General features: G+C 38.3%; 1 protein-coding gene across 2 annotated transcripts in view; it reads right to left on the bottom strand.

The window, feature by feature from the left end:
- Nucleotides 1-4032: 4032 nt before the first annotated feature.
- Nucleotides 4033-26456, bottom strand: part of MGAT4D (MGAT4 family member D) — a 40811-nt gene continuing 18387 nt past the window's right edge. Inside the window, exons 5-15 of one of the 2 annotated variants that reach the window (XM_074823702.1) lie at nt 25497-25543; nt 22969-23082; nt 21609-21684; nt 16410-16521; nt 15387-15517; nt 11566-11673; nt 10491-10684; nt 8317-8395; nt 8118-8196; nt 5698-5810; nt 4033-5099 (exon numbers count right to left, since the gene is read on the bottom strand). In XM_074823702.1, the coding sequence (XP_074679803.1) occupies nt 5073-5099; nt 5698-5810; nt 8118-8196; nt 8317-8395; nt 10491-10684; nt 11566-11673; nt 15387-15517; nt 16410-16521; nt 21609-21684; nt 22969-23082; nt 25497-25543 (1080 nt within the window). In that variant the 3' untranslated portion in view covers nt 4033-5072. Of the gene's footprint in view, nt 5100-5697; nt 5811-6235; nt 6597-8117; nt 8197-8316; nt 8396-10490; nt 10685-11565; nt 11674-15386; nt 15518-16409; nt 16522-21608; nt 21685-22968; nt 23083-25496; nt 25544-26456 lie in introns of those variants that run through there. The other variant, XR_012623197.1, reaches the window with a different exon arrangement.

Consider the following 26456-nt stretch of genomic DNA (forward strand, 5'->3'; position numbering starts at 1 on the left):
ATGTTGAGGAAACTCTTTTGGACGTAACAGTTATAGCCTATACACCATTAAGCTAAGCTTCCCTCCTCCTAAAATAATTTATAACTACAGAAAATTTTTATAGATTTCTCCATCTGGTTTATGTCTACCACATATTAGTCTGTTGATTCAGAACTGTTTGGAGTTACCATTAGAATGTGTAATATGAATTGAATTGTAAATCCAAATGCTCTTTTTGTTGTTGTTGTTGTGATATTCTTCCTTTCAAGTATTATAAGGTCATTATAAACTAATGCACAGCCTTAAAACTTAATTATTTTTCTCTTGTGAAAGTGTCATCAAAATTTAAGATTGCGACAATTAACAAGCTCCAAAGAACAATGTGAACTTCACAACTTAAACACAGTGCATATTTATGTCATAGAAAAGTGGCACAATTTCTTCTCTTTTTAAGTCTTAGCTGGAGATAGCTAAAGATTAAAGTTTCTGTAGGAGTATGGTACCATTTCTCAATCATATGATTCTAATGCTGATCAGAAAGATCTGTTATGTCTTAATTCAAATTGTTATTTAATGTACTTTTGAGAAATGATACCATAGTCCTGCAGAAACTTCAATTTTAGACATCTCTAGATAACAAACAAAAAAAATTAAGGAATGTTCTTGAGCAATCCAGCATGAAACAAAGACAGATGAAAACTGTCCTTGCAGCTTGAAATACACATACATCTTTTTATAAGTGACTGTAGAATAAAAGATCTCTGCTTACTGCAGAATTAATTGTTAGTACTCCTACCGTTCATTGTAAGGCATCTATGAAAGATTTATCTGGAATCTTACATTTATGCAAAGAAATAATAGTTCAAAAAACCCCCACAACCCAAAACTCTCAGACAAGACGATTAGTTTGTGCAACCAGTAATGCAGCTAACAAATGTGTGACTTACGAGTAATAGAAAAAGTAAACGTTGGGGAAAAATGGATGGATCCTTGTGTGGGGGACGCTATCCACTTCCTCAAATGTGAGAGAGAAGACTTTCAATTCAATAAGCAAATACATCTTCAACGTTGGTTTAAATATCTCCTAATTAATTTTAATAGATATTCCTGTTAAGAGTCTAGTCCCTTCTCAGTGTACACTTAGCATCCATTAGCATTTACAGTATTAAGCTGTGCAAAACATCAGTGACACTGATGAGATCAGAGGCCCATGTAATTAATGGCAGTAAAACAGTTTAAAAAACCGGTACAGCCAAAATCATATCTGTCTTTTGTATTGAAGACAAATGTTAGCATTCCCCTTTCAAGAGCCCCTCAAAAGATTTAAGACAAGAATGGAGACATACCATTCAGAGAAACGAATAACTGCGCTCCAGTGGAAATCAAAGTGGGTTGAATAAACTGTCATTAATATTGAACTAGTTTGGAAAATGTGCTTTCTTCCCACATGGGCATTTAACCTGATTAGGTACGTGTACAGTAAGCCTGAGGCAGCCACTATTTTCGAGACTGTGTTTTAAACCACATGAAAGTACTGATGTAAAATTTCCCAATGCAGGAGCTTAGTGATCCAGTATGGAATCTGAAACTCCTTTTGTAGTTGTTTTTTGACTTATGCTTACTGCCTTGGTTTTTGTAGGTTGCAATCGCAATGCCTACACTGCAAAACCAGTCACCCACAAAGTCAGAGGATGTTCCTTATCCCCTGGATCAGTTACCTGAACTGAAGCTTCCCACGAGGAGGCCTCTTTGCAGCCTCCACACTGGCCTCGGAGCCGCAGTGTGCAATGGCGCTCACAGGTTCAGTGTACAGGATTATTAAATGAAAAACCACAGGTAGGAACTGCTTGTGGGGTGGAAAGGAAGCTGCACGTGTCCTGTAACTGCTCCTTGACTAACAGAGACTGTTATGAACAAACCCAGCTAATTCACTCGCCAGTGGTGGTGGTTGCTATTAGCATGCAAAAGTACATAAGTGTACTTCCGTTACATTCCCTTGTCTTAAACTTCCTGGCGCTGTAATGCTCACTTCTTCAGTGAAAACCCTGAGTTTCTCTCACAAGATTCCTTCAGTTTTATAGTGGAGCCGTGGTTCTGCAGACTCTGCGAGAAACCTCTGCACTCCACAAAGCACAGGGAAGAATCAGGACTAAGTAAAATTTTACTTTTACGGTGCACATGCAAGCATTCATTATTTACTATGTCAACATTTAAAACCACGATTACGTCAAAGTGATGGGAAGTGTATTCTGTGACTGCAATGGTTATGTAAAATACGTAAAAATAGAAACAGAATGAATGAAGCACAAAGCTGGTGGTGCAGAATGCAAAAATTGTATTTACCAAAGGTCCAGTCACTTCCTAATATAATTTCGGGTTGTCCTGGTTTAGCCAGGATAGGGTTAAGTTTCCCCAGCAGTGGGGGGGAAGCTCTAGCTGGGTTATTCATATGCCATGCTGACATCACATCCTGGCGCGAGTGTGGGAAGAATCGGTGATCGCCTGGGTTGGCACAGCCGGTTCTCTCACTGCTGTATCGGTATATATTTTGCTCTGTTTATTGTTATCACTATTACTGTTATTGTTATTGTTGTTGTTTGTTGTGTTGCTGTTGCACTGCTGTATTAAACCTTTCCTTATCTCAGTCTTGGGGCTTTGTATTTCACTCCCTTTGTGGGGGAGGGGCAGCGGCCGGGTGGTCTCAGACCCCGGCAGGGGCTAAACCATCACACAGGTATTCTGATGAGCTTTTGGAAATTATGCTTCAACAGTTAGAGTGAAATCTCATTTCACTGTGAAGAGGTTTTGATAACAAAATCTATTACTTTAGTATTTTCTGTGTTTTCACTGATTAATAATTGCTCTGAAATTTCCTCCTATACAGTGACACTTCTCTGTAACAAGTGAGTATAAGGCAGCCTGAATGCAGACAGTGCTCCCAGCTTGTGACTCTGTTGCAGTGAAAGCAATGGCAAAAGAAGATTTTAAGTTTTTACTAAATCACGCACTTAATTAGTAAAATGTTCTACAAGACATGCTCTTTCTACTTTGATTTCTACTTTCATCTTTTGATGGCAGGTGAAACAGGCCTTATAAGAGGGCAATTCAGCCTCTAGAGTTACAGTACATTTACAAGAACTTGCCATTCAGAAGCCTTTGACAAGATCCTGAAGATGAAGATAATCCTCACGATACAATGCGATTTCAATGAGAGTACTAAAAGCTATGATATGCTAAGAACTGAACTAAGGTGTCAAGAGAAGACCTACACTTTAATAATTTTCATACCCATACAAGTTTCTAAAGCTCTACAGGAAAAACCCCAAGTGTCCTGTAGGTAATCCGTTACTTTGCCTTTTTGGGTAGAGGGCCCTATTCACTTATTCACTTCATTTTGTTTTTCCCCAAAGATGCTAAATCACTTCAGGTTAAGGGAGAGAATGACTTCAGAGAACTCAGTTTTGTCTTCCCTCAATGTAATCTAAGTTGTGTTTTATTCCCTAGGACAAGTTTTCATGACTAAATGTCTCAGACTTCTGTATCAACAGGGGAAAAGATGATGTGAAAGGCAATTCTGAGCAGGGTCAGAGGGAGGTGGCTCTGCCCTTCTCCTGCCAGGTAGTTGGGTGCAGGTACAATTTATCTCCCTTCTTTCCCTAGCTGCAGTTTTAGCTGCTGCTTTTTAATGATCCACTGGTCTCAGTTTCACTCAACCCTTCTTTTTACTGTCAGTACTGACGGATAAAGGTGTCCCTCTGTGTATCTCTAAGCACTCTGGATTATTGCATTAATTCTTAACCTGCATTAAACTCTTAACTTAATAAACGCTGCTATATTTGGTACAAGAAATACATGCATACATACATACCTATATATACCCACCTACATACACCCACCCATATATAGTACCACAGTGTATAAATGATACCATAAATTATCAAAATATTATTCGAAGTGGTCTTTAAAAAAACCCACCCTTCTGAACTTCAAGATAATTAGTTTCATCTTACTCTAAATAAAAATACTCTTGCATTAAGAATACAATTCTACATTAATTTAACCCATTTAACACAAATCCATGCAGAAGTGTACAGTGCAGCTTATTTCTCATTGTCTGCTGTTAGCATGCAATGCATGTGCAGAATGAGGGCACAGTCGTGCTTCAAGTGCTCAGAGATAGAGGAATTCTGCATGTTAACAGGTGGATTCTCATTTCCCAAAAACATTTCAAATGAGACTACTGTGGTTTACCTTTCACTTTCAAAATTATATTGAGTTTTGCCTTGTGACCAGGATTTAAGTATCAGTACAGACTGATTATCAAATTATAGGATCCAAAATTTTATTTAAATAATTTTCTTTCTACAAAAATATAGTTACACATAATACCCTTATTATTTCCTGTAGTTAATTCAATGCATAATTCACTGAAAAGTTTTACAATCCTCCGAACGATACCTGTTTAAGTTTCAAGTTATTCAAATGGTAATTTGTAGGCACTTTCCATTTAAATAAATATTAAATATAACTTGTGCTACATTAAGGCTGAAACACACTTCTTCTGTTAAGTTTGAGATCCATTTTCATATTGTTAAGTTGTTCCCATCTCTGTGGACTGCTCTAAATACTTGCACTGAATATTGACAACTTTTCCTTCAGTTCTACATTCCCTCCAAAATTGACCAGTGTTCTTAGTGGAGTTGAAAACTGTGTCCTCAATATTTTTCAAACGAGTCTGTATTTTTAGTTCTGGTGAAACTTACACTTCTGTGCTTTAGTCCCTGAGATAGCCTGTAACTCCTTACCAAATGTTTATAATAATATATATTGAATGTTACCAAGCTAAGGTGAGATTTTTATATATGACACCTTACTCAAGACCATTTTATAGAAATTACTAACATAATCAGGTTCTTTACAGCTTTTAATATTCTTTATATAAAGATTTAATAGTTATCTCAACTCTTTCCTAATACACAGTATTAAGCATTAAATGGGTTTGGACTTGTTCTTTTTACCCAGCCACATTTTTGTTGCTGTTAGCGCTTTCAATCAATCTGTAACAGTGACACGTCAAAAATGTATTTTTTTTTTCAGTTTTCAGATGTCTGGATAAGTACCTGAAAAAAACAAAATATATTATTTTCTAAAATCTGCAGAAGCATTGCCCAAGACACCAGCTTCTCCCTCCTTCCAACTATGGCAATAGTTTAAGGCTGTAGAAATTCTCTTCAGTGACTTCTGCTGAATAATTTCTACTTTGAATTGCAAGTGACTATAGAGTTACAGTACATTTAAAAGATGGGTTCACACACATTCAGACACTTGGGAGAAACTTGAATAAAAAAATCACATGTTCATCTGAAAATGTTTGCATCTTATAATTAATATCTAAGATGATGACTGAAAAAAACCTAGAAAAGCCTCTCTGTCTTCTTTGGTTGGTTTGTTTATCATGACCCTAATTCTAGTGTCTATACTTATAGCACTGCAGAAATGGAGAATCATCCCATTTGAGAATTTCCAGCATTTTTTCTATGAAGTAAATTTAACTTCTCCCCTGAATAATTAATATAATTCTCCACTTCTGTGAGTTTTTCCACACAAAATTCCATTCAAAATTAAATAAAAATTAATGATTATCAATACTTTATGGTAGGAAGAACTGAAACTCATTTAATAAAGCTTTAATTAAATTGCTTTTATTAACATGCTTACCTCACTAAGTATTGCCCATACAGGAGAATCAGAATTGACTGATAAACGAATAGCCTGTATTTTTCCTATCGACTGATTGATACTGCCTTCTGCAATTCCATTTTCAAAAGCCCCTAAATAAAAAATAAAAGAAGACCCATACAAACATATATTAGAATGAAATACGCTTCTAAATGAACTTATGCAAAAGCTCTAAATTACAAATTATAAATTAACTCTAGGGATACAACATTAGGGAAAAAATATCTTTTGGAAAAGGTTAAACAACAACTGAAAGATACAGCTATAAACAAAGATTAATTCCTTCAGTTACAGCAACTAGGAGCTGGAGAAGAATACAAGAAAATGAAGAACCTATAGCTACAAATGTTAAAAAATAAATATGTTAGTTGTGACCATATACATATGGCACACATGGTCACGTCAAATAATCTAAAACAGCTTTTCTGAGCAGTATGATTATTTTAGAAAAGATATATTAGGAATCATGGACTAATTCTGATACATTTCTTCACTAGTTCAATGCTTTTTAACTGACCTTGTAAACTGGCATAAAATCCCTGCAGACAAATGAAAACCACTCATCCCATCTATGATATTCATTTCCTATCAACTTGCATGTGCAACTGTGATTTGACAGCATTTCGGATTGGATCTCTAATTAGAGCAAAACAGCCAGGAGGATGTGGAAGAGAGGTGCAAATCAAAGAAAACAAGAAGTGTTGGTGAGGTGGAAGTGGTTCATTGGGAGGAGGGAGCAATTACGTGGTAGAAATCACATCTCCCAGTAGTCTATTTTTGTTCACATTGTGGCATTTTAGTCTAGGTAATAGTAGAAACCAGGCCTTGACAAGGATGTGGAGAATCTGCAGTTCATGTAAGAGTGGTCACACACTACCCTGAGGAAGGAAGAAAGAAAGTAGGGGTGGGGCAAGAAGGGGGAAGGTGCACTGAGTTATGCTTCATCTTCATTTCAGGTCAGAGCACAAGTTAATGCTGTCATAAGAAATCTCTGTCTGCAGCTAAGACTGCAAAATCCAAACCAGAACCAATTATCCATTGTGGTGGGTTGACCCTGGCTGGACACCAGGTGCCCACCAAAGCCACTCTACCGATCCCCTCCTCAGCTGGACAGGGGAGAGAAAATAAGATGAAAAGCTTGTGGGTCGAGATAAGGACAGGGAGAACACTCACCAATTACCGTCACGGGCAAAACAGACTTGACTTGGGGAAAAAAAATTAATTTAATTTATTACCAATCAGATTGGAGTAGGATAATGAGAAATAAAACCAAATCTTAAAAACACCCTTCCCCCCACCTCTCTCTTCTTCTCAGGCTAAACTTTACTCCTGATATCTCTACCTCCTCCCCTCCAGTGGCGCAGGAGGGCAGGAGATGGGGGTTGTGGTCAGTTCATCACCCGTTGTCTCTGCCGCTCCCTCCTCCTCAGGGGGAGGACTCCTCGCACTCCTCCCCTGCTCCAGCGTGGGGTCCCTCCCATGGGACACAGTCCTCCATGAACTTCTCCCACGTGAGTCATTCCTATGGGCTGCAGCTCTTCACAAACTTCTTCACAAAGGGGTGCAGTCCTTCAGGAACAGACGGCTCCAGTGTGGGTCCCCCATGGGGTCACAGATCCTGCCAGCAAACCTGCTCCAGCGCGGGCTTCCCACGGGGTCACAGTCTCCTTCAGGCACATCCCCCCTGCAGGTGGGTCTCTGCTCCATCACAACCTCCGTGGGTGCAGGGCACAGCTGCCTCACCACGGGCTGCACCACGGGCTGCAGGGGAATCTCTGCGCTGGCACCTGGAGCACCTCCTCCCCTCCTTCTGCACTGGCCTTGGGGTCTGCAGGGTTGTTGCTCTCACATATTCACACTCTTCTTTCCCAGCTGCTGTTGCTGGTGTGCAGCAACTTTTTCCCCTTCTTAAATACTTTATCCCAGTACTTTTATCTACCCACACTTTTATCTACCACCATTGCTGATGGGCTCGGCCTTGGCCAGTGGTGGGTCCATCTTGGAGCTGGCTGGTGTTGGCTCCAGCGGACACCGGGGAAGCTTCTGGCAGTTTCTCACAGAAGCCACCTCTGTAACCCCCCCTCGCTACCAAAATCTTGCCACGCAAACCCAACACATCCTATTAAGACCTTGCAGAGACTGCAATTAGTTTTTCTTCTAATTAGATGCCTTGGCTTTTGCAACTGCTGGTAGGGTTCTTCATTATTTAAATCAAAATAGGGTAGTTATTGGTCAAACGTCACATACTATAATATGCAGTATCGCAAAGGCTTTCTTTTCCTTACTAGCTCACCTTGGAATGTTGTATTTATTACAGAGTTAATGAAATTCTCAAATGCAGAAACATTTTATACGTAAGAACAAAATTTCTGGTTTTGAAGTGACAATAAACAATTTACCTATTTTTAAATATCCATCTTTGGTTGCTGGGTAGTTAAATTTACTTCCATTTTCAACCAGTTCTTTTCTTAGCATTTCCTGTAGAAAATAAAACAATAACATCTCCAGAAATATTTTCTAGGGCATGACATTTTATGCTGAACATCATTTTTAATATGAAATAGCACTGTGTATTACAGTTGGAAATGAGAGACTTACATCAGCTGGCAACACTTCCACGGTAGTGTTAAACAGTTTATCACCAGGGTGCTCCATGTTTCCACTTCTGAAGAGGTACCTGATGATAAAGGTACATTATTTCCAGATATTTTATACTTTAGAAAAGTTCCAGGGAAGTAATTCTTTCCAGTTTTGAAGGAAAGTTTCGAATACCTTTTCTTTAATTAGTTGTGGACTATAGAGAACAGAAATAGGCATTGAAATTTTCCAAGGTGTGACCAAACCGTACTAGAGGCTTTTTATTTTAAACAGAACAAGCATTAAAACCATCTTGCTCTGAAACCACGAGTGCAAGTGTTTTCCCTTTTCAGTGCTCAAGTTCCAAATAAATTAACTTTCCAGATTTAAGTGGCTAAGGAAGATCCGCCCTCTCATCTGTTCCTATCGTCCTAAGGCCGAGGTGAGATCAGCTTCTGGAATGCAATGGCAGCAAAAATCCCTGTTTCTACTAGACCATATGTTACATGGCAAAAGAATCCCCCTTTTTATCAATACTGATCAATTCAGGTGCTTCTAAATAATCTCCTTTATAGCCAATGAGCAACAGCACTGTCAAAGCAAGAATCCAAGCAAAAACACCTTATGAGATTTTTAAAAACTAATAAATCCCTGTTTGGTTTTAAATTTCTGGCATTAGAGTTCTTAGGCTTTTAGGTCCAAATAGAGCTAAGGAAATGTAAAGCATTAACCTCCCTCCTCTGGTATCAAACAATCCAAACTCAAGACCACCAAATATTACAGGACTAACTCTACATTTTCACAGGTGAGCGATGTGATGGGGCTGGAACCAGCCATTAGGCCATACCATATGTAAGTTAGCTTCATCCAGTCCAGCTTCCCAGTAACAGGAAAATGCAGAAATATAGGCTACCCAAGTCTCCTAAAGCATAAACCTGTTAATTAACAGTGCTGATCACAGAACACCAGTGTTTATTATAACAACTGTCATTTAGTGCAGCTCACTAGATGGAGATATAGACTTCCTTTCTTAGATTTTTTTTTTTAATAAATGAGAAATTGACAATCTTTGCAGAAATGGAAGTCTCCTAGTTTTGTGACCAGTTTTAGGAGGAAATGTAACAACACTGAAGGAGTTTTGTCTCTGAATATCATTACAGAGATATGGTAACTATGGCAATTTGTGTCAGAGACAGTCTCCTGGAACCATATTTCTTGCTAGGTAAGTTTTAACTCAGATCTGTTTTTCCATCCAACACAGAGAGAAGAAGAAACTTGGCTGAACTAGGCAGGACTGCTTCTTTAAGTACCAAACTCAATTTATATTTGTCATAGAATGAGTTCTTCTGAAAAACACAAACACTTCTCTGTCTTAAGCTACAGGTGTCTCTTCCTTTCAAAGATGCCCAAGTTGATTTGAAAACAGAGAAGATAGTTTCATCTTTTAGAATGAGAAAAACCTTCAAGGTGGGGCTTGGCTGTAGATCCAAACATGTGAAGTTGGAAGTCTGCCTGTGACCCAAGTGTTCAAGCTCTCAGCACGGACAATGGAGATATACTCAATACTGTCAATGAAACTTAGCAACTGACTGGGGTGACCAACTAGAGAATGAGATGAATAGCTGTCTAGCTTCCACAGACTGTATCAAGTAGATCTCTACCTGTCATGCACAGCAGGAGCTTATGCACCTACCTTACGTAGGCACCTCTACTAAAAACACCTATGTTAAAGACTCTGAATCTTCAACTGAATCCCACCTTTATTAATTTACTCTTCATAATTTCCCCACAATGGTGATATTTTCTCCTTGCTCTCACTTACACTGATACATGTCTGGTCTGGGACATGGCCTTTGACTTGACATCATGCAAACAGCCTTTTTCACTGACTCCACTGATGGAATTAATTAGCTAAAAACAAATTCCTTTGAGAATTATCATAAGAGAATGCAAAATATTTAACTGAAGAAATAAAATGAAAAATGTTTAAGAAGCTCTTGAATTTCCAAGGAAGAAATGTATTTCAGGAGAGGAATTCAAGAAGGGGAGCAGATAAATAGCAAATCATGGACTTTTTGTCAGTAACGAGGCTATGGTTTAGGCGAACAGTTGAGCACTGGTGATTTTGAACAGACTCAATCATTTCCAAACTGGATATATGTAGGCTTCCATATTCCCTGTCAGGTAATACTTACTTTTCAACTTTTAGGGGATTTAAAAAAGTGAGGCTGATGTAGTCCCCTGCCACTGGAGCTGAAGCCCAAAGATAGTCTTTTCCTTTATAAACTTTTTCCAAGGTATATTTCTGATATATTCTTAGGCTTGTATCCACTTTTGCAGGTGGATTGTTATGTGCTTTATGGAGCACATTCTTGCCAAAATCTTTATCCTGTTGGATATAAAGAAATATAATTTCATTCATACAATTAAAAAAAAGTGCTCCAATAGCTTGAATTATTACAGGAAGCTATTCCAGAAAATAATTACCTCAGTGTCAAAAATTACACCATCTATTTCTAATAGAAACAGAATATTCATTCAGTGTAATCACTGAGACTCAATGTTACGGTTTGTAGACAGAGCTGTACTGATTATTTCTCAGTTGCCTAGATTTAAAAATAAACTTCTCCACAGTAGGCTATTTCATAGTTGTCCACTATAGCTTCTGCCAGGACATCTGATACGGGTCTCTGCTAAAGGCTACATGAACCTCTAGTCTGATCCAATACAGCAATTTGAATGATCTCACGACAAGTCTAAATGGTGCCATCAGGACATCCCTGAAGTCCGGTGCTTCACTGCTCTTGTCCTTATCAGACACATGGTAGATCCACTGTTAGCCCTCCAAACTCTCCCTAAAAATCTATGGCCATCACGATAGCCATATCCTTGTCCTACTAGTGTACCTTCTTCTTAATAGTTCCCCATATTACGATTGTGGACTATTCAGCCGAAACAAACCATCATAGCTGTATTTGTACAGTTCAGAGCACAAGAAACCTTGTGCTGTGAAGAGGGTTCCTACATGCCATGAAATGCTACTATGACTGCTACAAGTGTTCTGATTAGAGATTCAAAGATGTTTGTGCAGAAGCAGTGTGTCCCATCTGCACTTTAGATGCCAGATCAACATTCTCCCCCAAATCTGTAAACCAACGTTCTTGGATATGGAAATGCCATCTAATGCCAAAGATGCAATACTTGAAACTGCTTTGAGAAACAAGTCAGAACACAAACATGCAATTTACAAATATGGCATTAATTTCTTACTTTCAAATTCTGTATCTTCCCAGCTAATGATGAGTAAGTTCCCACATGCTGAAAGAGAGATGGTTTAGCACGGATACGTAACTTTGCCTTCTCCTTTTCACAGTGTATCTGGAAAGAAAGTAAAAGGGAGTGAAGTTTTACAAAGGTGAGACAAACTAAGTTCCATAAGGCAATTCCATAGTTGAAGGTATGGGTCCAGGTTTTTTATCCATATTTAAATGAGTAATCCTTAGATTAACAGTCACTTTATTTCAAATATGCTTTTCTAGACCTAAACTCATAATTCCACTCATGGTGCTAAGCAGACTTGAAGGCTCAGCCACCACTAATACAGGGATTTCTGCACTGTATATCATCAATCATACCTCAGAATGACAAAACCAGACCTCACATCTGAAACTGATTTGATTTTTTTAAATGTTTCCTGGCAAATTTCATTTCAACTTCTGGCCTTGCCATATTATTCTAATTAAACTCTTCTGACCAAAACTGACCTCCTTGAGATAGATTCTGGTTACATTTCAATCTTTATCATTTTGGCTCTTTCTGCTATGTTTGAGAGGCTTACAATGTACTATACTATAAGTTACGTATCTTTTATACTTACATAAAGCCCTTAGATACTTTATTTCAATCCTGATTTTCCAGTTTAGTACACTTTCTGACATGACATATACCAGGGAATTAAATAACTGTAATTAGTACTAATTTCTGAGTTTCTTGATTTTTGAATGATAGCAAATTACTTCTTTAAATGTAATTTTTGCTCTGTATCTATAGAGCATCATAGTTTGATACAATGAAGCAAACCTGCTATAATAATTAATGAGACATAATGAGGCATAATGGCACAGAACAGAGCAAAGAGGTAAAATGAGGCTCCCTGGGGTCTACTCTCAGTTCTGCCACAGAATGACTGTATGAGTTTCGAAGATCATTTAACTTCTCTGTATCTCAGGTCTCACATCTTTAGATTCGAGAGAATAATGTGTTTATCTCTTCAATCAAGTGCTTTCAGTTCTATAAAAGAAAAATGTTACACAAACTATATCAAAACCTTCTAACGCTAGAAGTGATAAAGTCTTCACTGAGCTGGCTTAAACAGCAAAACTCATGGAGGATTTATAGTTTCCACAGTACTAATTAAAAGTTCAAAACCATCTGGAAGGCTATAAAAAGAACTAAGTGTCTGCAGCAGATGTTCAGCAAAACAAGGTAAAAACACAATACATGCAAATTGATTTATCGGCAGCTGTTTCTTTGAAAAGCAAACTATACTTTTGCTAGAAAAAAATCATTAAAAAATAAATCTGTGATCTTTCTACTGACAGGGTTTGTAGTGCATCCCCTATAATAATGTGGTCTCTAGCATGTCTCCTTTTATGCTATGGCAGCACTACCAAAAGAGCTAATTATGGTAGCAGCTGAGAATAATCAGTAGCACAGGACTAGTGTGGTCATTTTTGCAGAAAGTGAGATAAGGCTCCTTACTGAGTCAGGCCTCCCATTTTTGCAGCCTGCTAGTCCCCACTACACTTGATAGATACACGCCACTGCATATGATCACAGAACCATAGAATGGTTTGGGTTGGAAGGGACCTTAAAGACCATCTAATTCCAACCCCCCTCCCATGGGCAGGGACACCTTCCACTAGCCCAGGTTGCTCAAAGCCCCGTCCAACCTGGCCTTGAACACTGCCAGGGAGGGGGCAGCCACAGCTTCTTTGGGAAACCTGTGCCAGTGTCTCACCATACAAAATCCCTTTCTTATGACCAATCTAAATCTATTGTCTTTCAATTTAAGACTGTTGCCCCTTGTCCTGTCATGACAGGCCCTGGTAAAAAGTCTCCATCTTTCTTATAAGCCACCTTTAAGTACTGAAAGGCTGCAATACGGTCTTCCCAGAGCCTTCTCTTCTCCAGGCTGAACTGCCACAACTCTCTCAGTCTTTCTTCATAGGAGATGTGTCCCTCCCCTGCACCTGCTCTAACAGGTCCATGTCTTTTTTGTACCAGGGACCCCAGAACTGGATAATGGTTCACAGGAGGTAAACACGATCAAGCTTCCGAACCACGCAGAGATCTGATGGCTCTGACCATCACGAACTGTCTTTTCCAACTCAGTGAGCAGATGTAGCTGAATCCTGGTATGTTAATACTCAGCCCAGGCTGAGAACATGTGCCAAACACCCATCACCACAGGATGGCACATAAAAGCCACAAACAGGTGCCCCGTTGACGCTCCCATGAAGCATAGTGTGTCACTTAGTGACGCTCTTAGTTGCTTGGAAAGGGAAAAGCGTGAGGATTTCTGTCAGCTTGCCCTCTCTGGTGCCTGTAGGAAAGTCCACTGCTTTAATCTGTCGAACCGAGGAGGAGCAGCTGGGCCCCCTCTCCTTCCTCCAGCCTCCATTTTCTGCATTCTTATGAACAGTCCCACTAGGTCATGCCACTGGTCATTCCCACCTAAGGGTGGTGTGAGACTGACTTGTCGCAATAGGTTTTTGCTACCCACAGCAATTGAAATTGCAATTGCAGAAGTGAAAGTCACTAGAAACTCGCTGACACTGCTCTGCTTTGGCTTGGCCAGAGTAGACTCGCATGAGCTGCCTGCCTGCCTTTCAGGAACACAGCTTCGTTTTAGGTATGAATCAGGCCTTAGAAGCTAGAACAGTCATTTAAAAAATACAAGTAAAATCCCTCATCTATCAGATGGAAGTTTGACACGTGTTAGATCTGGAGTGGGTGATGTTAACATAATTGTATCTTTTTTTTATTCTGTTATCACAGGCAGGCAAGAACCAAAATTAGAGGTACTTGAGGCTCACTCCTATCTGTATGAAGTCGGAATCGAGACTCCTCAGTGGCATTATTAAGTGTACAACCAGGGACCTTCCGCTATCCCCAGGAGTCACCTCTGCTACACAGTAAAACTTGAAGCTTGTTTGTTCCACTCCCCTCAATCTCCTACTCTGCACAACTTCTATTTGTCTCTTCTTCCTTCTTTACCAACACAAAAGCAACATGTGCGAACACCTGGAGTGGGGACTGGCTACACTAATCAAATAAAACTCTTGACCCTTAAAAACCAAGAAGGAGCAGAAACTCTGGTCAGTCCTCCATGGCACAGTCTGTTATAGAAGAAGAGTTTGAGTAGTGACCCGCACCAAAGACTGGTGAGAGAAAGAATGCAAAAGGACATAAAGAAATACTTAACATATAATTGGCCTCACCTGTAGTACTAGAAATCGCACCTTTTGCAATTCAAACACAACTGTTTCTTTCCTTTTCAGTGAAAAGTATCATTTAGTTTGTTTGATCTACATGTTTCCCTGCATTTTTATTTTCAGGCAAACAGTCAATATAAAAGATTTAAAGCAAAAAACTTAAGTTCTGTTTCCTGAAAGAAAGGAATTGGTATGCAAAACTCAGAACAAGTGTTATTGTAAAACTGTATGCTTTACTGACTTCCATATTAGAAGGTCAGCAGAAGGTTACAAGAGGTGGTAGTCCACGTAGGTTTATATATTCAAAATTTTCTTTGGTGCTGCAGGGTTGCCTATGTGACCAGTTGCAGGAAGATATGAGCTTACGCTGTCCGTGTTCTGAGACAGCTCTGGTGTGTAAATCTGAATTTCTGTAAGTCAGGCCTCTCCATGTGCCCTAATGGGCTCAAACACAGTGCCACACTTGCAGATCCACAGCAGTTCTTTCCCCACAAAGTAGGTCAGGTTTGAGACTCATTTTTTCGAAACGAAATTATTTTGTCTCTGAGACTGTTTGAATATTACTTAAGTTCATAAATTCATAGACATACTTACTGCATCTTTTTCCGGATTGCACACTTTAACCCAGAGCAGGTGGTCTATAAGCCAGTCTATGGGCTTATCTTTATAGAACATGAGGAAAAAATCCACTATGAGTGGCAAATCTTCTGATTTAAACAATTTTCCTGAAAGCAAGACAAGAAGTTGCATATTCAGGTATTTTTATTGCTGTACAAAAATCACTAGCTTTATGTTTATTCCAGCCTTAAACACATGGTTATACTTCCGATATTTAGCGAAAATTTCACACAGACTTCAACTCTGGAGAGTTGCTTATCCTCCAGCTTGTTGGGCTTTTGAAGAGATTTCCATCCCATGCCTGGAGATATTTTCACATAGTCAACCAATGCAGTTATATCCTAGTTTCAAACACAAATTTGCCAGTCACCTGTATCAGTGTGTCAGATGAAATGAAGTCTAATTCCTCAAAATGCTAGACATGCAATTTCACTGGCAATACTACATTGAATATCTTTAAATTAAGATCTAGGTATGAAAAATGTTGGTTTTAAAATACTATCACTGTTCATTTAGTTCTCTTGCTATTTGTATTATGAGATTTTGTTAGATGTCTGGGTTTGACCTAATACTTATAAGGTGTTACCACAAGTAAATTGTATTAGAACCAAAGAAAAAATGTAAAAAGAAACTTACTCCTAAAAATAATAAAAAACCTTCCCTGTGATATGGGATGCATGTTCTGCTCAACAAAGGAAAGGAAGGAGATTTTTTTATAGATTGTTCAAATTCCATAATTGAAAAGAAGACTACATGCTACAGGCCTGAGGTGGAACAATTTGCTTCTTATGGGAACTCATCTACTAGATCCTATGCTAGGGAGACTCTGCATTAAAAAGAGCACAAAAAGTGAAAGACTTTCAGTGGGAGCTTTCCTAGAAAATCAAGGAAGTTTTGTTCTGTGAGTCCTTCCATGCTTTGAAATGTAATTCTGAGTGAGACCTACTCCCCCTACACAGCTCCAAATCCAACTGACCCTGTTGAGGTCTTAATGCTTACCAATAAATCCAAGCTGGGAGAACTCAAGAATCATCCACTCTTGGGACTGTTTAGCAGCAAAGTTTTTTATTCTTTGAATATAATCAGGTTTGGCTATAATATCATCTTCCAGCTGGGGAAAAAAAAAAAAAAAAGGCAACAAAAAAAGAGAAGGCAAACGGTGGTTTTATTGCTTGCAGAGGGGATGGTGATGTTGCCACATGTAAGTGATAACTGCATTGTGTTTGACTGCTGTACAGGATGTACTGAAGCTGTGCCAAACTACAGTGGATTGCTGTCTAAACTTCTACATATATCTCTGTTTCAGTATTATTCATTAAATATTTATTTACAGGAGTGACCATAACACCATGAGTGCTTCTCACTTTTTTTGAGAAAGGAGGACTCCCTACCTTGAAGAGATCTCACTTAAAAGAAAACATTAAGCAAAAAGATAGAGGTTAAAGAAGACGACAGTGGACAGTTTGTACTGAAGTTGCATAAGCACTGATAAGCAAATTGTGTGAAAAAAGAGGCATCTAAAGCAGATGGTTAAAAGCTCTGTAGAGTAGCCTGGGCAGACTTTGTTATACCTAAAAGGTGACTGAGAACTATGGATGGTTACTGAGATGCTAGTAGAAAGCAAGTTGTTTCAGGGAATGCTAGTCATGAAAGAAGGAACATGCTGTGAATCATGCTGAAGGACAGGAATACACAGAGCTTTCCAGGTGCTGTAAAGGCTGACACCGAATACAGCAGTAAAGCCAGCTAAAGAATACTTGGGAAAGGAGACTGACATCTGTCAAGGAAATGGGAAAGGCCTTGGCTGCATTTTTGCATGACTTTCAGAGAAGAACGGGAGATCTGAAAAGCCAGAAGCTGTTCCAGTTACTAAAGCTGAGGATAATGAGACCGAACAAGGAGTTTAGAGGTAATGACACAAAGGAAATAATCAAATTCCAGAAATAATTAAGGAGCAAGTAATTCAGGGTTTGAATTCAGTACGGGTGTCAAAAACACAGGAAGAGGAGGCTAAGCCTTCAGGAAAATGCTGTTGGGGTGCAGTGTAATGACACAGTTAATTTGATCTTACTGCTGTACTTCATTGGCCCTGGTGCTTGTCTGGTGAAGATGGAATCTGATTCAGAAAGCTAAATAGATAGAAAATGAATGCTATGAGAAAAAAAATGCATGATTTCCTGCTAGTTTTGCATCCTCAACTGACTCAGTGCAGAGTCAGCAGCAAGAGCATGAGAGAGGGGGCTCACAGCTTTTAGCTGAATTTGGCCATTCCTAGAAGCGTAGGGCTGGTGGGGGAGAAATGCACTGTCAACAGTGAACCCAGGAGGAAGTAGAATGAAGTTTGAAAGACAAGATTAAGAGATCTGTTCTGACCCCATTCGCTTTTGCTGATGGTAAGATAACAAAAAATAGATGGAGACAAACTGATCAAGATGAATGCTTATTAACAGATTCTGAGATCTGGAGATTGAGTTGAGGTGACAGTTATGCAGAAGAGAACAACAACAAAAAAACCCCAAACATCAATTTACAAGAAATCTTGCATAAAATTAAATGAGCTAAGAGGATTATACAGTAGCTAGATGTAAAGAGAGAAGAGCAAGGAATCAAAGAGAGTTTCAGAGAATCCTTAAAGAGAAATTGAGGTGCACCCAAAAAAGGACAAAAGGCAAAAGAGGAGTATCTCAAAAACCCAGTGAGATGACCATATTGAGAAACACTAGAAGAAAGCATATAAAAGTAGTAAAGATGAAAAATATAGAGGCTGTGATGCAAAGTGGGTGTGAATGTGGTTATGAACTGAAAGTAGTTTTGCATAGGGAGAAGTCTGAAACAGTCTTTTCTGAAGCTGACAGTAATGGAGAATGTAGTTTGACATCCTATGTAGTGCAAGCCATTAAAAGTTGTTTATTTAACCCTGTACTGAGCCCCATAATTTGTGTTTAACTAAAGCACATCTTCCTGAAGAGCATCTGCCATTGCTTAGAGTATCGAGTTTTTTTTTTCAGTGAAGTTACACTATGTATAATTATCCTGAACGATTAGTAGGTGATACCCAAATTCTAATTTCAATTTTTCTGGCTTCAGTTTACAGCCACTTGTTGTGGAGATCATGCAGTGGCGGTACACAGCTAGGTCAGGAAGTTTAAGATATGAACTGTCTAGTCCACTTGCCCCATTGCCATGAGAAGGCCAGCAGAACACACAATTGCAGCTAATTTCCCTTCACTCATCAGTACTTTGGGATGTAAAAAGATAAGTGCACAATAGCAAGGCTATGTAAATTTCCTAAATGATAGACAATAAATGGGTTTCCATTTGGTTTGTGTATGTAGGTTATCTGTCTAAGAGAAGTAAAAATGAAGAAGCAACAAAAAAGTGGTAGCATACAATGGAAGTGTAGGCATCAGACAGGAAAGTATCTTTGTAATTATATTAGGGTATTTTTATATTTTGAATCACTGTTCAACAAATATGTGAAGACTGTTTAGCTGAAAAATCTTATTCTCTCATTTTCCACAGAAAACAAACCTCCAAAAGTTCATTCCATAAAGATTTTTTTTTTTTTTTAGTACAAGCATAAAGAAAATTTCAGCTAAAAATGCACTTTCATGAAAGTTATTCCTTTTAGGAGCTCTACCAAATAACAGCCTTGACCTAGAGTCTAGTGGCGGGGGAAGAAAAAAAAAAATCAATACAAAGACTGCTAGTGACTTCACTGAGCTATTGCTCAGGCCTTAAAACCATTAGAGAAACACATTAAAGAAATTGTAATAATGGCATACAGAGAAGTGCTGCTGGCAATATATATTACCAGTATATGCATATATGTTATATATAAATACACAAAGCTCCCCCAGCCTCCGCAAGGAAAAAAACTCATGAGGTGAAAAAAAGCATAGCAGTATTTCAGTTAAATAAGTTTGACATTTATAACATATTTTAACTGAAGATACTAAAATATGTATTTAATGTTTTATTTTTGGTTTATCTGAGTGCTAGTAGAAAGTACTTCCCCAAAACTGCTGTATCTGGGTTTCTTTCAGATGCTTTCAGATTTGAAATACTTAATTACTTCAGAATAGATGAAGTCTACATGGACACAAAGAACAAATGCGTGTCCTCACTACTAGGCTGGGATTCAAATGACTGTTTTTATGGCTATGTTGAGATCCCATTTGCTTCTCTCTGGCGTTATTACAAGCATCTTGAGGGGCTCTGGTGGACTCCAGGAAGTATTGCGAAAGTGGAAACAAGTATTTCAAAGTTCTCTTAGTTTTTTATTGATTAAGAAAACTTCACAAAAAAGACCAAAAAAAGCAGTAGCTGGTTCAGGAAAAAGGAAAAAATAAGACAGGCAAAGTAGAAGAGATTCAATGACTGATGAGATTCATTGGCTTTTTTCAAAGATTATGTTTGATCAGTAGGTAAGGTTCATCCACAGTGTAACCCAGTTAGCTTCGGTGGACTTCATAAACCTACTTGCTTACATCCTGATCCAGCAGTATCCTAGAATTAATGTTTATGTGTTTATTCAGCAAAGATCTTGTCTGACTCATGACATCAACTGTTCTACAGACATCAAGACTAATTATGTATGCTTATCTTCTTTCAAAATTCAGAAGTTAGTATCAGTCACCCAAATGATACTGTTCCTGACAAAACTGTAAATAAAATCTAAGCTAGTTCAAATTTCCCTAAGATTAGTAGTAAATCTTTGTACCAAGCTGAGGAAAGGGATTTTCAAGTTATTTGCTTTCCATTAATAACAAGGCTTCCAAATGGAGGGAGATCATAACTAACTTTATGGCAGTATGTGTTCCTGTACTCTACAGAGTATTTTCTGGGCAGACCAGCATCTGTGCTACAGAAACAGCTGCAGACTGGACACACAAATGAAGAAGTGGATATACTAAGTAACAGTATGAGGAAAGCATAGTTTCCTTCTAAGAAAATTCTGAATGCAGCCACAACTACCACCAGACCATCACAATCCAGGCTTTGCTCCGAATAACACAGTTCAGTCCTTACATAATGTCTCAGATAAGAAAACTCAAATTCTCTAATTTCTTTAGAAATACGAATACCTAAGTCATTACCACGCAAACATGAATGCTTAGAGAACTTTATAACAGAAAGGGACAGTAAGTGTCTGGCAGCATGCTTAACATCTCCCTTTGTCATGTTTCCCATGTCTTAATGCTCTAGTGCACTTGGTAGACTTGGTAAGCTTGGGTAGTGTTCTTAAAAATATGTGAAAGTCACAGGAAAATACTTCATTTTCCAGTAAACCTTAACTGTTCAACAGACCACATTTTTCTTTGTCCATCTGTCTTCTGAGTGCCTATACCAAATCTGAGAACAGAGCATAGACTCTTGAGTAGCCCAGCTCAAATGCATTTGTGTTAAATGCTGACAAGAACTGCACGAGATGCCTGCTCATGCCTTTCTCCTGCTTCTGGGAATCTCATGATGTACTTCTGTGACACAGAGTCTGAGGCCTGTTCAAGCAGGAGAAGATCGAGGAAAACTAAGAACTAAGCAAAATGTCATTCTTTTTTTTTTTTTACAAGCCACGTGGAATTTTATGGATCTGTTCCATTACTGAACAGTTGCGATAAATTTTGAAATCTCTAGTGGTGATTATTGTCTCTATGGAGTGCAAATTAGCACAAATCTAGAATGATGGCTAAACCTAAGCCTGAATGCATGGGGATCTTCTTAAAGTCTAACACTCTAAATCTTCTGGAGAATTTAGGATCTGTACCAACTTGCAGTTTAACCTTGTCTCCAGTATCACTATACTGGTATGTTTCCCTATCTGTAAGGTTTTTTTGGTTCACTGTGATCTGGGCCATAACCTGGACTTACCATCGCTATTCTGTCCTGCTGCACCAAGTGAAAACACATCAAACTCTGACTTTCTCAACCTAATCAAATAAGGGTTTCATGCTTCAGTTACCTTGTTATTCAACCTCACAAATGACAGGAAGGTACCGATGAATTTAATCAAATAATACCTGGCTGCAAGATGTATATAAACACAGAAATACGTGGATGCTTGTAAAGATAATCAAAATACACAGAAAATGACAACAGATTGCTATTTTTATTGAGGCCTTTGAAATAAATTTAAATTGCCAAAGCTAACGATCAGTACAGATGTATTGCAGCTACTTAATGATAATGTGAACATACCTGTAAATAAAATGTTCCCTTAGGCTGGGCATATAGCATTAAAAAGCTATAATCCAAATTCTGTTTAGTTCTCCACCTAAACATAAGCAGCAAATTCTGATAAGCTTTTTTGGAGGGAGGGTTGCAAGAGTTATTTCTATAATAAAGGCATTTCTAATGCTCTGAAGTTTTTTTTCTCTATAGTAAAATTGTAACATTGACTATTCTAACTCATCATTAAGTAAATAAAAATTCCTCTATAACCAGTGTAAACATTTGTAAATAATTTTACTTTTCTATAAAAGTTAACATTAACTAAGCAAAAAAATCTGATCCGTATCAATGCAGCCTGAAACAAAATGTCTAACAAGTATATTCACATCAAATGACTTCAAGATTCTACTCATTACATTATGAACAGTAGAGATCAACACACAGTGATTAAAGATCTAAAATTAAGTGCTTTTACTGATGAACAGCACAGAAAACGGGTTGATAAACTTCATTTTCAAGTTAAATGTAAACACAGATTTTTTTTCTACAAAGTACAGTCTCTGATTTTACCAGAGGATGAAGCTGATGTTTTATAATCAATGCTAAAGGACTAGAGTGTAATTTATCAGTGTTTAATTAACAAGAGTGTATCTGATTCAAATTTAATCATATTTGAAACTTAAGTCTAAGTATGTATACATGTTTATGCTCTGAAAGATATGTTTATCTATAAACCAAATATACATGCATATATACAGTTTGTTGATTTCCTTCAACCTAAACTCTCAGTACTGCAGCTCTCTTGCTGCATTGTTGGGGTAGCTTCTGATAAATTAGTTATTGTTGATCAAAAGAAAATTACTTTCCTCTAGCAAATCAATTTTGTTAGGTTATAATTTGTCTCAGTGAATTTGGGGCACACGAGCGAATGAAATCACCCGTTAGGATATACTATTAATAGTAGCCCATGATCAGCAAAAGTTAGGTCATTAATTAAACCCACAGTAGTTGTTACTAGTTATCAAAGGGGCCGCATGGGGTTTCCTTTGTGTGTTCACTGAGCCCCTCCTCCCTTACCTGTCACATAAAGTATTTTCCTATTTTTAACTTCATGACCAGATCATGTAACCTATCGTCTCTTGGCATGATCCATCTGGTTTAAAACCTGTGGGATGCCTAGAGTCAAGACCCAAAGGAACCCTGAAGCTGAGGTGCAGCATAGCTTGTCTCGAGATCTCCTTATGTAATAATTTTTTTTAAAAGTACACTTGAGGTCCATTAGCTTTGAAATACAAACCCATTATCAGCTCAAACAACGTTGACTTTTGCAGAATTTTCTGTTTTATACTCTTAGCAAAAGTTCTTAGGTTTTATACAGCTATCTTACCTTACTCTGTCCTCCGAATCTCCAAATGTTTGCTTCAGGTTGGAAAGATCTGGATAATAAGAAGCAGGAGGAGAAATAACCTCTAGGACTCCAGACTGGATTTCTCTGGGGAAGCTGTGAAGAGAAGCTTAATGAGACCCCATTCCTCAAAAAGACTTTTGAGGGCAACCACGGACAGCAGATCCCCAGACTTAGGTCTGCTCCTCCGTAAGTGGAATTCACAACTCCAGCAAAGAAACTAAGTCATTCAGATTGTAAATTAGGAACTGAGAAGGGATCTTTGACAACCATCAATACAGGCAGGACTGTAATTCATCCAAGTCACAGAAAATACTCAAGAGAAGTGTGTTTCAGAAATCCTGCCCCTCCTGCATCTGTAGATGCTTACTCATAATCCTGAGATGGTTGCCAAAATGCAGCAGGAATTCACAACCAAATACACTATCTAGAGCTGCACACAACTGTTCCCCCTTGTGTGACAGCTCCTAGCTTCCTTACACTTGCTCCAATTTTACATTCTAGCCAAAATAACACTGTCCTTGAGTAGGGGGTTTGGTACAGGGACTCTGGGTCTAGTCTCTGCTCCAAGGATTACATTTTTTCCTTTTAAAAGTCATTGAAAAAAATGTGTAATCAAGTTTGGGAGCCAAACCTGGAAGTCAGATCTCCCTCTTCCTCCAGAATACATAAAAAAAAAAGATCAAAAATTCTTCATTTTTTAATAGGTATCGGATCACTAAAATAAGGAGTTTTCAGAACTAAGTTCCCCATTTCCTATGACTAATGAAAAAAAGCTAACATTGAAAATCAAGCACATCATAGTATAAGCATATGTATGAAAAAGAATCTCAGTCTTACTGTGTAAGACTGACTCTACTCTGCAGTAATTTTTTCAAAAACCATAAAGAAATCATAAAAATCCTCTAAATGCTTAAGCTGCTGTACGTATTGTACCTTGATGGTGCTCCACAGGACTGAGGAGAACTGCCCCTTCTCCTTGCTGAGCTAAACCCTCTGGAGGCAGGGAGCTATTGCTATTACTTAGCTAGCAAGCTCAGCTCAGGGAGCCTTCTGGGGGAAACCTGCACCTTAAATACAGTCTGGGAAAACCTTGTGTGGAGCAGGACATGCAGAAAAGCCTCAAAAGTGAAGGAAAAGGGCAACCTCTCCAGGGATCTTGTTCAATTTTTTGTTTTGTTTTGGGTGGGTCTCAGTCTCTTTTCCCAAGTAACAAGTGACAGAACAAGAGGAAACGGCCTCAAGTTGTGCCAGGGGAGGTTTAGATTGGGTATTAGGAAAAATTTTGGTGATTGAGTATTATGAAAAATTTCATCACCGAAAGGGTTATCAAGAATTGGAACAGGTTGCCCAGGGAAGTGGTTGAGTCACCATCCCTGGAGATATTTAAAAGACCTGCAGATGTGGCACACGGTTTAGCTGTGGACTTGGTTAGGTTAGGTTGGACGTGATGATCTTAAAGCTCTTTTCCAACCTAAATGATTCTGTAATTCCAATAAAACATTGATACAAAGATTGAGAGCTCTCTTGTAGTCATTTTAAAGAAGGAGAGAGGGGAAAGGCTGTTTCACTTCAAATCCTGGCCAAAGTGGGGTTCTGCCAGAGTAACCAATTCACGAACAAGGTTGTGCATCAAAGAAACCAGCAACACCAGTACTGCAGCACAACGCAGGTTTCATCTCTTGCTTCTTTCACACAGCTGTGCTTCAGGGCCTTTAGCCTTATCTGTTTTGTGACAGTTACACTGCTATACTATACTATACTATTTTCAGAAAGCAGCTTTTGTAAGACAAAATAAATCTCCAATGAGTGTATTTTTTTTCCCCAAATATTTTAGTTTAGTAGTTACTCTTTTCAAGCTGCTTTAAGGTTTTTAACATGCACATGATGCTGTAAACATCCGTGGGAAAGAATGGTAAGAGCAAGCAAAACTGCAGTGGGCCAACAAGCCTTTATTCGATAGCTCTCACATTGATGTGGCACGGCAAAGAATACCCATCTCATATTACCCATCATATAATAGTATTTAACATTATAAATATAATCCAATTGCTGTCCAAACTCCATTGCCTTCATGAAGAAGAGGCAAATGGGGAAACAAAGACACCTAGAAAACATGACAGAGATCAGAATACACTGCAGGGCTGTGAAGTCAGTGGGGACCTAACACACGTAGCCTCAGGTGCCTTGAATTGCATCATTAACTTCATGGGGAAAAGACTTAGGTTGAAGTAAATATTTATCAGAGGCGTAAACTGAGACCTTGCCTGATTAGTTAAAGCATATTTATGAAATAAGAAAAGGAAAATAAACTGATATACATCCTTCTGTTCTGAATTTCACAGTGTGTTATGACATACATACTAAGAGTACACCTTTTCCTCATTTCTTAGCAGCGCTCCATATCAGTATGGTAGAGTTGTAATTTATTGCTGAAATGCTCTAATTCTTTCCATAAAAGCTCAAAATATGTTTACTAGCTGTTGGGTGTTACAGTCTATAGGACTTACCTGGTTTTAACACTTTCTGCAACACTGTTAACGTATTCTGCATTCACCTAAAGAAAAGAAGGGGGGTTTCATGTCAAGTCACCCATTTTTGTATTAAGCAAATATCCCTATTTTGTAGGGGATATTTATATGCAAGCTTTTCATTTTTATTCTCTAATTCTTTTCATTCCAAACAAAAGCAATATGCTATAGCAGCATTTTTACCAAAGGACAGTACAGGGTTTTCAAGCCAACTGAACTTTCAATGTAGTTGAAAGTAGAACTGAAGTATCTCCGACTGTGGTTTCTGCACTTTGTTTTTTCAGTGCTTCTGCAGGAGGCCAGGCCATTTTCTGCATAAAATTCTGTTCTACAGCTTTCAGTTACGCCAGAAAAGCACAGTCATATCACTGGCAGTAAAGAGAGACATTTCAGGTTAATCATCCAAAAATCACAAAAGAGGCCTGAGGCTGTTGAGAAAAGACACCTAAGCAAAATTTTCTAAACCTAGCAATACTTAAAATTTTTATTTAGAGGCTTAAGGCTCTTAGTGTGGAAATTTTTAGGACCTATGTATTCATCGCTGCTGTTTCATAAAAGCAACAGTTTTAGTGTGCAAAACACATGTTAACTATATTAAAGAGTGCTAAGTTTTACGGATGTGATTTCCAAAGCAGCACAATTACCTGCCTTAGCAGTTCATATTTTTTTTTAAAACAAATAATTATTATCAGATATGTATTAAATTTGTAGTAAGTAAAACCAATGTGAAGTGGTAAGTAAAGAACTGCGATAAGAAAAAAATACCAACAACTTTGCAACTCACTTGCAGTCAATAAGTTACTCTGACTTAACTCCTGATGTAAACATTTAACTTGATCTTCTGAAACCTTGTGGGAAAAAGGAAGGCGAGGATTCATGACCAGTGAACACACCTGCCCTCCTCTCATAATTAAATGTTCTTATCACCTCTCATATCAG

The sequence above is a fragment of the Strix aluco genome, chromosome 4 (genome assembly GCF_031877795.1).
Source record: "Strix aluco isolate bStrAlu1 chromosome 4, bStrAlu1.hap1, whole genome shotgun sequence".
Taxonomy (NCBI): domain Eukaryota; kingdom Metazoa; phylum Chordata; class Aves; order Strigiformes; family Strigidae; genus Strix; species Strix aluco.